This window comes from Heteronotia binoei, chromosome 21 (genome assembly GCF_032191835.1).
Source record: "Heteronotia binoei isolate CCM8104 ecotype False Entrance Well chromosome 21, APGP_CSIRO_Hbin_v1, whole genome shotgun sequence".
Classification (NCBI taxonomy): domain Eukaryota; kingdom Metazoa; phylum Chordata; class Lepidosauria; order Squamata; family Gekkonidae; genus Heteronotia; species Heteronotia binoei.
Genome location: NC_083243.1, coordinates 49,013,821 through 49,025,906, shown reverse-complemented (window position 1 = coordinate 49,025,906; position 12,086 = coordinate 49,013,821). Strand labels below are relative to the sequence as shown.

General features: G+C 42.7%; 1 protein-coding gene across 22 annotated transcripts in view; it reads left to right on the top strand.

The window, feature by feature from the left end:
• The window catches only part of NRXN3 (neurexin 3), a 1,739,678-nt gene that overhangs the window by 718,044 nt on the left and 1,009,548 nt on the right, over nucleotides 1-12,086 (top strand). For 9 of the 22 annotated variants that reach the window (XM_060262968.1, XM_060262976.1, XM_060262974.1 and 6 more), the window contains one exon: nucleotides 2,851-2,877. The exons of the other annotated variants lie outside the window; for them this stretch is intronic. In XM_060262968.1, coding sequence (XP_060118951.1) covers nucleotides 2,851-2,877 — 27 coding nt within the window. The remainder of the gene's footprint in view (nucleotides 1-2,850; nucleotides 2,878-12,086) is intronic. 22 annotated transcript variants of the gene reach the window in all.

Below are 12,086 nucleotides of genomic sequence, written 5' to 3'. Positions count from 1 at the left end.
ATTTCTTTGTAACATTCTTATTTCATCAATCACATGTTAGCTATTTCCTGCCACCAATACTCCCTCTAAGTTGTGGGGTCTTGTGAGCAAAAATTCTGCTTTGTGAGCTACTGGCATTGAAGTTGTGAGCTACTGCATAAATCTGTTTGCTCTGGGGTGATTTTTTCCTAAGACAAAAATGTGGGAGCCGGAGGCTAAAAAACTATGAGCTAGCTCACACCAACTCAGCTTAGAGGGACACACTGCCTGCCACTCCCCCATTGTGATCACTCTCCATTATTTTTAACACTACACTCCAACAAATACAATATATGCAAGAGGTTAGCAGACACCAGATATAAATATGTGAAAATGCAAATCCAGTTTTCCTTTCAGTCATCAACTCCCTGAAAAGGACTTTGCTCCCCCCCCACCAAAAAAAATATTACAATATAGTCATTACTGAAGTATGGATTCAAACATTAACTACTTTATATGAATACTTTGTCCTGTGTGGTTCAGAATAGTGCTGCCAAGTTTCTCCCCCAGTCTGAAACATGTAATGTTATGCACCCATCTTTATTATTGTTTAATTTAATTAATGCCTTGACAACACACTTATCTGCTAGATTGGCATCTGTAGTAATTTACAATTTACAATATGAACAAGCTTCTGGAGGATGGAGATTTAACAGTGCAATGATAAGCAGTGTTACACCCTTTTAAGTCAATTTAAATAAATGGGCTCAGAATGGTATGGATTGTCCTGGCTATCAACATTTTGGAACAAGTCTTGGCCCAGAGAGAAGGCTATTTCCTTTATGAAAATGATATGATCTTCCAGGTCAAGAAGACTTATAAAGAAGATACAGTTAAGCTCTCCCCCATTTTCAAGCAACTTCTGCAAATGGTATTGCTAGGTTTAATGGAGTTGTGAAAGAGATGGCGAGGAGGATAGAAGAACATAGAAGATTCCTTCTGGAAGAGACCAATGATCCATCTAGTCCAACCTCCTATCCCACAGAATAGCCAACCAATTGCTGTAAAGGTGCAACAAATAAAACATAGATGTCTAACTGTGATGTTGCCTCCTAGCACTAGCACAGAGTGGTCTGCTGCTTCTGAAAATGGAAGGGAAATGGTTAATTGAAATGGCATGCAAAGGCAGGTCATTACCTCCTCAACAGTTGAAGAGATGGTGGCTTGCAAAGACAAAGTTCAGATTTTATGAGGGTAGTATAGTAAACTGCACTACAGACACTTGCCCCCAGTTCCCATCTGCGGAATAAAAGGTACAAGTGGTTGTAGGTGTGGCAGAAGTCTGTTTGCAGTTGAACCCCTACTGTGTTTGGGGGTGGGGGTTGAGAGAAAGTTAAACCTTGCAGGTGAAAATCCTCCCACTTTCAGAAACACTCCATTGGATTCGAGCCATTATCAAAGTTTCTTCGATTGTATTGCTTCTGGGAGTGTGAATGACTTATTCTTCTGATAATTCGTAATTCAAGTAACATTTGAAATGGATCTTATGACCCTCACCCATGGAAAGATCTATGTGAAACAAGGGATTCTAGAACACCCACAAGTAGTGATCAAGCAGCCAAATTAATCAACCAGCTGTTCAATTGTTTGCAACAAAGGCTAACTGTAGCCAACAAGGGGCAACTCTCTGCTGATCATCTGGAAGTCATGTTCTTCTGATCTCTAGTCCTGCAAGCCTTGTTGCCTCCCAGGCTTGCTGAGAAGCAACTAATTTAGGGAGTGGATTGATCAAAAAGAATCTGGCTGATTTCACTTCACTTTGCCCCCCCCCCCCCCAGCTGTCAGTTTGGGATGCAGAAAAAAAGAAGAGAAACAAGCACTTTGCAGTGCAGAAATTAAAAGCATTGTGTCTGTCCTGAACCAGTTTGGAGAGGGAGGAAGAGAAACAATCTCTGTTTTGTAATACTGAGATTAAAATTGTTGCTTCTGTCTCTGCCCAGTTTGGAGAAGAAGGTGAAACTCCCTTTTGCAACTTCACTCTGTAGCTGTTTTGCTGAGGGGGTGGGGGTGGAAAAGAATCTGATTCCCAGCTGATTCTCCTGATCAACAGGCAGCTGCAAATTTGTTTGGCAGCTGTTTGAGTTGTTTAATGTTAACCAAAGATATCCCTGATCTGCTCATAGTCTGACTGTGAATGTTGAACAAGGTATGTGCTGCTGCTGAAATGGTTTGCTGAGAAAAATATGTGGCATCCCTATGTGAGACTCATATGTATTTAACACTGAAAGGAAGGGAATATCTCCATGGGACTGTCACAATATCTACAGTTTCTAAAAGCCTTCAGGGGATGTGCTCTGAGGAAGAAGTCTAACTATATCTTTTTTGCCTTGTTCTCTATATGGCAAAGGAAACATAGATGTTGCCAGATATTTTTAAGTGGTCACATATACTTGTTTCCAGCGGAATTTAGTCATTTTCATTCCATTTCTTAGAGGCCAGGAAAGCACCTCACTGAGGAGCTAAATTCTGTAGTGTAGAATGTCAGATTAAACAACAGTGAATCATGTACCATCAAATGTTTTGTTTGTGCGCATCTGTGTCTGCCTTTCTCTTCCCAACCTGTTAGTGTGTGTTCTGTTGTCTGGTGTGCTGGTTTTATGTCGTTCAGATGGAGATAGACAAAGGCCATGAATGGCTGCTTGTCTTCTGTTTTGTCTATATTGTCTCTAGTGGTGTCACCCTTACTTCATCTATTAAGTGTGCATATGGGCTGTGTTGGTTATACCAGTTACATTTTGTTCGTTTATTTTAGTAATGTTACCCTGGTTTTATCTGCCATTTTACTAACCTCTGGTTTATTGTTTCGCTTTTTCCGTTCTTTTGCTAACAAAGTTGAGTTGACCAAAGCTGACCTGCAAGGTAGAGAAGGTTTTTGTTTCCCTTGCCAGTTTGGACTTAAAGATGCCTTTTAATGTAACCATTGGTGCCTTTTTCTTTTTCTAATTTTTGGATGCAGTCACATCTCTAAGCCAAATGGGTATGAGCCATCTACAACCTGCTAGATTGCAGAGCGGGGTGGTGAGGAAACTGGAGAGAGAGAAAAAAAATGCAAGTCTGGTTTGGATAGTTTAAGAGGTTTGACTGCATTCCATCCTGAGATTATCCATAACTGCACAGCTTGATTTCCTGAAAAAGGGGTGTTAGCATGAAAAGGTGGCACTGGATATCTGATTTGCTAAAATGCAGGTGGAATTTAGTCTTTCAGGGGAAAGAAAAAGTTCATAGTCTGATCCAATGTGGGCTTACTTGTTAGTAAGCCTCCCTGACCCCCCAGGGATTATAAGAAATTGAAATTTTCTTTCAAAGCTTTTGTAGACTTCTGGGGGTGGGGATGAACTCAGAAGAAAGGAAATAGATATGTCACAATTGGGAAGAAGGCTTTCTGAACTCCATTTTTAAAAATAAGCTATAGCATATAAAGACCGATACATCACATACTCTACAAAAATGATTTTGTTTCTCTTTTTCATCCTCATCCCCCCCACCCCCGACTTGTTTTAACACAATAACCTGGAAATGTGAACTTCTTCTATAGTTGGGACATTAATGCAACTTTTTCTTTCCATGCTGTTTGGTGCACTAAGATGAAACAGCCATTGACATTGTTCAAAGTTTGTGTCTGGCTCTTTACAGAGGAATATAGGACTGCCCACTGATGCTTGCTGGGTAAGAAAAGCCTCTCGGTAATGAAGATTGCAGAAAAGTTATATATCAGAACAGGTTGCTGGCCAGGATAGATTTCATTAACAGAAATCAGAGGAAAGGGAGAATGTAAAAGGTAGTTTAACTTCTGTGATGTTTAAGTGAGGTCAAATGTTGCTACTTCAATAGTGAGATGGAGAGAAGGGGTTGCATTCTCCCTGTAGCTGAGGTAGAATGGATTTTGGAAAATCTAAGATTGGGAAACATGAGGAAAAGGAGCTTCTCATATCCACCCAGTTAATATAGTTAAGACTCTTTTGTTTGTCAAGAGTGCTTCTTAAACTGCATATTTACTACACTGAATGTTCTTCTGGATTGAAAAAGTTCATCACAATTGGCACGTGAAGATCCCAAATTTGTGCAGCAAAATAGTATGCAGACTTAGTTCAAACATAATGCAAAATCTTAAGTTTATTTTAACTGTAGTTAGTTTGTGAAAACCGGAGTCCATTCACAGACTTGGTTTGCATGAGCAAACATAGGTTTCATTAGTTTTGCACTGCAAGTCCCCATGAGGGAGAAATGTGAGGTACAAATCATGTAAATAAATCAGGAGCATGGCTTCACAAGGGGATCTTAACTGGCAGGCTGGGCAACAAAGGTGGATGTGGTCCATCAAGTATCTTGGTCCCAAGCCATTTCAGATCCTGGGTTGACATATCCTGACTTCAGCAGTTAGTGGAGAAGCCTCTGTTCAGATGATCCCGCTAGCCATAGTTCGTTGAATCAAAGCATGGTTTTGCATGAACTGAACTGAGCCCTCATCTTGTAGCATCTTAAAGGTATTTATTTGGGCATGAGCTTTTCTGATTAGAATCTGATTTACATTCTTTATTTTCATCCCTTCTTAGTCAAAGCTGGTTGCTGAAGCTTCTCATGGGAATAAAAAATAATCAATATAAATTATATGAAACAGAAATGATCTATGGGCAACAGATGCTCAGCTGAAACCAGCCACTATATTTTAGATTAGATTAGGTTAAATGTCTGTGTTTTGCTCTGCACAAATACATTCAAAAGAAGAATATGAGACAAAAGAATATACACAAGAAGAAAATGAGAGACCAGGAAAAAAAAATAAACCCAAGGGACACAATGAATCAAAAGAGAAGAGGATGAAATAAAACCAAACTTAAAGCAGCATGATCATGTTTATTATAAAACTGTAAAAAAAAAGTTTGAAGGGAGAGGGCTGGGGAGGGTCCTTTGATCTTCCATCTACATCTGTATATCTGGAGGGGGCACAGAGAATGTTCCAGATGGTGCTAGAGCAGAGAATTGCCTTCGTTTCCCTACTACAAAAATGACTATCCCTAATGTAACATGACCATCAGTATAAAGGCATAGTGTTTCAATGTCCATACACATGGGGAGAAATCCACAGTTTCCTATGGGTATTTGTCTATTCATATCATGACATACACATTTGTAGTGGTCCTATGTAAAGATCCACACACTCACTACTTCCTACATGGGCATGTTTTCTGTGTGCAAAATATTTATGTAAAACATTTGTATGCTGCCTTTCTGCCCAATTGCAACTGCAAGATGGCAATCAGATGTGATTAAACATCAGCTTGCACACACACACACACAAAGCAACTAAAAACAAATGAGGAAACAAAACAAAAACAAAAAACAAAACAAAAAAAGTTTTCATCCACTGGTGAGTAAAGTAACATGGGGAGCATTTCTTCAAGTTTCCACTTGCGTTGGTCAGTCAGATATAGCTCTGATAGGCTTTTACAGCAAGAAATCCAATAAACTTTGTATTGTCAGCTTTAGGTCTCTGTCCTTCAGTGGTTCTTCAAATGGATTTCCAAGACTTTCACCTCTTTTCTACAAAGTAGGGAGGCATTGAGGATGTTGGGTGTCACAGTGGGACTTTTCATTTCAGGAAACCAATCTTTGCTGTATAGGTTTGGATATCCTAGTCTCAAATGGGAATGGTATAATTCCTCAGTCTCTTGAGGGGCTGTTTTTCTGTGCGGCTATGACCTGGCTGTTAGGGAGGTCTGGTGGAGGATGACCTTCCACCATACCTTTCTAAGACTCCGCACTTTCAGTCATTTCTATTTGTCTTCCCCCTTCTTATTTCCACTTCTGGTGAATGTTGTACATGTCTCTTTAATCTTGACCACTTAACTTTCCTTTGTTTGCTTTCCCTGCAACACAATTGAGACATATTCCCTGTTATGCGGTTCACTTTGTGTTGGGTGGGGTTCTACTCCCACCTCTTTACTCATTCTGTTATGAGATCTTGAGGGGGGGAAAGAGCCAAAAAAGGAACAGGTATGTATCACATGGTGTAATATGGCTCCTGCTGCATTATTTTTAGTAACCACTGCCTTCATCCCCAGATCATCTCTCCCAAAAGCATTTGTTCCCCCAAAGCAAAGAGCTAGTCCTGGTTTTCCTCTGTCTTCACCAGAGCCCAAGAGGCATCACCTTTGTATCTGCTGGAATGCTCATTAAGAAACAGCTGCCTCCATTTTGTGGCTGGCACTGTCCCCAGAGCAGCCATTTTGTGGTGGTGCCACTGCCTTTTCTCAAAATTCCAAAAGTGTCCACAACCTCAACAAGGTTGGAGATCCTTGCACTAGAGGAAAGACTGATTTTCTTGTCAAAGTATACTTATAATTAGTCATAATCTTCTGATAATCCAGTTCTATTCATATTCACTTGGAAGCAGGTTCCATTGCTTCTAATGGAACTTACTCCTATGCAAGTGTGCATAGGATTGCAACTTTGTGGCTTGATCTTGCACAGAGTTAGGTACATCTTAGCCTTGCTCGTTGTGAAAATTATCAGTTTTAAAATATCCTCAAACATACCTTTATTTAGGTTCTCAAGAGAAGTTAGCATATTAGAAAGGGTATTCATTAGAATCCTTGGCGGCAATGCCATCCAGAGTGTAAAATGTGAAAAGAGTGTCTTCTAATGGATGGTGTTTGACTTCAGCAGTGGCTTATGACCTTGCATGGCATGTAGAGAAGAGGCAACAGATACAAGTGATTCATGCTTCTTGTTCTCCATTCTTCTTTCTCATGTCTGAAGAAGAACCTTTGCATCTCCCTCCAACAGTGAAGCATAGCAGCTAACCCCTCCTGTTGTGAGTTGTCAGATGTTAACTAAGCAACTTAAGAAGTCATAGAGCAACACAGAGAACAAGAAGTTTGACATAAAAATATAAATACTTGAACAAGACCAAAAAAATATATTGTGCCCAGCATTAGAGCTACAGTGAATATTTGTCCATTTTAGTTGGGGGAGGGGAATAAAAGAAATGCTACCAGGGTGAGGGCAGCAATATTTCATTCAAATATGTGTACGTTTTCGAACCTTTTTGCCATCTTTGTTTTTCCTAAGTGCAGAGCCAGATTAACAATTAGGCCAAGTAGGCACTGGTCTATGGGCCCACATGCCTTTAGGAACCCTGGGCCAGCTTTCCCCACCCTGGTTTCCCCTCTGCTTGCAGCCCTCCCAACCTGCACATGCAGCCAGCAACTGAGCTGCTCTTTGTCCAACTTGTCTGGTATGGCTGCTGCTGGAGTAGAGAGCCAAGTTTGCCTCTCTCTGGGCGTTTTCGCACTGACCTTCAAGTGGTGCGACCACCCTCCTCACGCCGGCGGATCTGCAGGGATTTCACACCAGAAGCGCCGGCGCACCCAAAAGAGCCGGCGACTTCCGTCGCGAAACCAGCTCAAACGGAAACCGCCAAGAAGCAGGAAAACGTTTGAGCTGGTTTCGCGACGGAAGTCGCCGGCTCTTTTGGGTGCGCCGGCGCTTCTGGTGCGAAATCCCTGCAGATCCGCCGGCGTGAGGAGGGTGGTCGCACCACTTGAAGGTGAGTGCGAAAACGCCCTTTGCCTCTCCCCTGCAGCTTAGTAAAAGGAGCTTTTAAGAAGGTGCCTGCAGGCTGCAGTGGAGACCGCGGGTGTGTGTGTGTGTGCTCAGATTCTGAGAAAATTTGTGTGGGGCCCCCCAAGATTTTGACTGCCTAGGCGCCTCCACAGGGTTTAATCCAGCACTGCCTAACTGCTGCTTTGGCGTCATTCCCCACCCCCATTAGGATTTCTTTCTCTTAGAGGGGTTCTAGTCAGTCTAGGTTTACATATGGGATGTGTTGACTGTGGTGCAGTCAGATGGCAGGTTGCTGCGACAGTATCTTGATTTTAAATAAGCTGCTTGAGTTTGGGCCAGTTTCTGTCAAACAGACAGTGCCCCCTAAGCTGGCAGCATAGTGCCATAAGCCCATGGTTGGTCGTCCACATTGCTATCATGCTGCAACCATGAACCCACTGCTGGGTTGGCTTTTTTCCTAAGTCCTGTTGTACGTGCACTGAAGTAGACAAGCACACACACGCTCCTGGCCATGTTTTGTGGGGGTGCTGAAGCTAGGGTTGCCAAGTCCAATTCAAGAAATATCTGGGGACTTTGGGGGTGGAGCCAGGAGACATTATGGGTGGAGCCAAGATCAAGGCTGTGACAAGCATAATTGAACTCCAAAGGGAGTTCTGGCCATCACATTTAAAGGGACAGCACACCTTTTCAATTCCTTCCTTCCATAGGAAATCATGAAGGATAGGGGCACCTTCTTTTGGGGCTCATAGAATTGGACCCCCTGGTCCAATCTTTTTGAAACTTGGGGGGTATTTTAGGGAGAGGCACTAAATGCTATCCCCAAAAACAGCCCCCCCAGAGCCTCTACCCCAAAAAACAGCCCCCCCCAGAGCCCCAGATACCCGCGGATCAATTCTCCATGATTTTCTATGGGAATAAATCACCATAGGGAATAACAGAGTTCCCAGGAGACATTTCCCTCCCCTCCCCCCACTTTCTGACGACATTGAAGCGGGGGAAGGGCCTCCAAACCGGGGGATCCCCTGCCCCCACCTGGGGATTGGCAACCCTAGCTGAAGCACACATCAGGGTGGGGTTGGAGGGTGGGGGGAAGGATGCACTGGAAACCGAGTGGAACGATTACACCGCAAATATGTTCCCATGGTGTTCCTGGGCAATCAGACACTTGGAAACCTACCATGGAAGTGCTTTGCTGAGCTAACCACTGGAATTTGTCAGTGGCTATTTAATCTGCCTGGGAGTTATTGTAGCGCAAGGTAGGGACAAGTGGGGTACATGGGAGCCAGATGTTCATGTTTGATTGTGCACGTCTGATCGGGAAGGGAGGGTGACTGTGTCAGGCCAAACTGCTCCTGTGATCGCTCCCCTTACAATTTTGATACATGTTAATGTCACTGAGGTAAAACAAACCTTATTTTGAGGGACAGCAATAGCTCTTGGAAAGGCCATATTGGTAATCCTAACTAGGGAGGGATCACATGATGAATGTGATAGTCTTGTGATGTTTTGTAGCAAATAATATTTGGCTAAGTGACAGTATCACTGAGGACTAGGGTTGCCAAGTGCAATTTAAGAAATATCTGGGGACTTTGGGGGTGGAGCCAGGAGACTTTGGGGGTGGAGCCAGGAGACATTAGTGGTGGAGCCAAGATCAAGGCTGTGACAAGCATAATTGAACTCCAAAGAGAGTTCTGGCCATCACATTTAAAGGGACGGCACACCTTTTCAATGCCTTCCTTCCATGGGAAATAATGAAGGATAGGGGCACCTTCTTTGGGGGCTCATAGAATTGGAGCCCCTGGTCCAATCGTTTTGAAACTTGGGAGATATTTTGGGGAGAGGCACTAGATGCTGTACTGAAAATTTGGTGCCTCTACCTCAAAACACAGCCCCCCCAGAGCCTCAGATACCCGCAGATCAATTCTCCATGATTTTCTATGGGAATAAATCTCCATAGGGAATAACAGAGTCCCCAGCAGACATTTCTCTCCCCTCCCCCCGCTTTCTGACGACCCTGAAGCAGGGGGAGGGCCTCCAAACCGGGGGATCCCCTGCCCCCACCTGGGGATTGGTAACCCTACTGAGGACAAATAAAGGTTTTATTTTTTTCCCCAGAAGGAAGGGAATACTTTCCATTATCCTTCTTCACTGCAAACCACCAGAAATGGCTGAGGGAGGGGGGGATGTTGATATAGATGAAACTATTCATGTGAATTGTTCCCCTACACATTTGTCTTGACACTGTTTAGCATTTGGTTGCTAACTAAAGCCATCCAGATGCCTCTGGGAGGGTCACAAATAAGGCAGGAAGGCTTCCCTCTTCCCCTGATGGGAGGCCCATGTGACTCCCTCTCCTCCCTCATGCCATTTTACATAGCAGATAAATTCTCTCTCCAAATGTTAACCTACATTCTTCTCACTGATAGATGCAAATCCAGGAGCACCATAGAGACATTTTTGAGGTATGAGCATTTGAGAGTCAAAGCATCTTTTATCAGATATCTGACTGTATCTGACAAAGGGAGCTTTGATTCTCAAAAAGCTAATACCACCCCCCCCCCCCCAGATCTTTTTGATCTCTGCGATGCTTTTACTGCAGACCAACATGGCCACCCTCTGAAATTATTACTGTCACTGTTATTTATTTCTGATGTTTAGGGATTTTTTTTAATGAATTTACCACTAGGGTTGTCATCTTTTCATGCTTTTATAAACTTTGCATGCTGCTGGGACTGCCTTGGCAAAAGGGTGGGATAAAAATGTATTAGGCAGATAATTAGGATGGCCGTGCATAAATCACAAAGTTCAAATTGTGTATTTTATTTGTACACACTATTTAAAAAACTCTATGGGCTAGCACAACTTGCTTTAAAATTTGAAAGGAAATTCTTTTGAAAACAGAGAGAGAGAGAGAATTTGGTGAGCTTAAACAATAACAACCAAACACTCTTCCTATAGGAAAAAAACTATTAAAGAGACTCATGTGAAGTCTATTGCAGGGATAAAGTTCTTTGCGTAGTGGCTGAACTAGACTTTAAGGCTTTATTGAGTGGGCTGGATCTTGTTAAATGGCACCAGAAAGAACATTAATAAAAGCAGAGTTTCTGACACCTTGTGGAGAGCTTTGGGAAAGATGTTATTTAAAGCCAGCTCTCCTTCCCAGTACACATAAATTATGTATTGGTCTCTCTTGCTTTGGCCCTCTGCTGTTATCACTTAAGGGCCATGTGGATGAGACCAAGGCTTGTTTCATATCTAAAGCATTGGTGGGCTTTTCTTGCTTCCTCATCCATAATCCTAATTCCCTTTGACATCCCTATTGCAGTGGCCAAGATTTCAGTTTCACAGACAGGGGGATTATGACAATAGAGAACAGAGACATCAGCAGATGAACTCTCAGCAAGAAGCATCAAGTTACCACATCAAAATCCCTTGGTGAGTGCCAAGGAGGTGAAGCAAACATAATATCAATAAACCTGGTCTCTTTCCACAGAAACAGGATTTTAGAAAAAAAGCACTTTGTCTTCCATAGAAGCCATAGAGAGCCAGTTTGGTGTAGTGGAGTTAAGAGCAGCTCAGAGTAGTGGACTCTAATCTGGAGAACCGGATTTGATACCCTACTTCTTCACATGCAGCTGCTGGGTGACTTTGAGTCAATCACAGTTCTCTGAGAGCTGTTGTCTCAGAGCTCTCTCTGACCCACCTACCTCACAGGGTGTCTGTTGTGGGGAAAGAAAAGGAAGGAGATTGTAAACCACTCTGAAGTTCCAAGTGAGGGGCGAAGAATAAATCCAACTCCTCCCTCTCCCCCCAGCTTCCCTCAGGTGCTTGAAATCCTCATTCCCCACTTCTTCACCTATTATAATGTCTATTAGTACTTCATCTTTATCTTACTTTTATTCTAGGGAACTCATGTTCCTCTCTCACATTAGCCACATAACAACCATGTCAAGTAGATTAGGCCAATGGAAAATGACTGACCAAAGTCACCGAGTCAGCTTCCTGCCTGAGTGGACATTTTGAACCCCTGATTCCCCAGCCCTCATCTACCAGTCTACCTATGCTACCATCTTGAGGTGTACAGTGATACACACTTTAAAGTGTCCTGTGTGAATGTGACATACTTTTGTTTCTGGAAACATAAATCAAGTGTTAAAAAAAGCCCTACCTTTCAGTATGGATCGGTGCTGAGATGCTGGTTCAGGGGAGAGGGTCACCTATACCATTTCTCTGATCAAATATGCCTTCTCCCACCTGCTTTAAGCCCCATATTTTTCCTGCTTCTAACAATCCACAAAGACAGCTTCCAGTGTTTTAATGATAACAAAGACAGAAAAAAATGCCACTGGAAAAAAAACACGCTTCTAAATGATAACAATGTATCTTTTAATATGTAGAAGTCAATAACATCATATGCAGGGGTCATTTTGTAGAAAAATAGGTGGTGGAGCTCATTAACATAACTCATTAGCATATGCTGCTCCCTCCCCACCAGCCAAAAG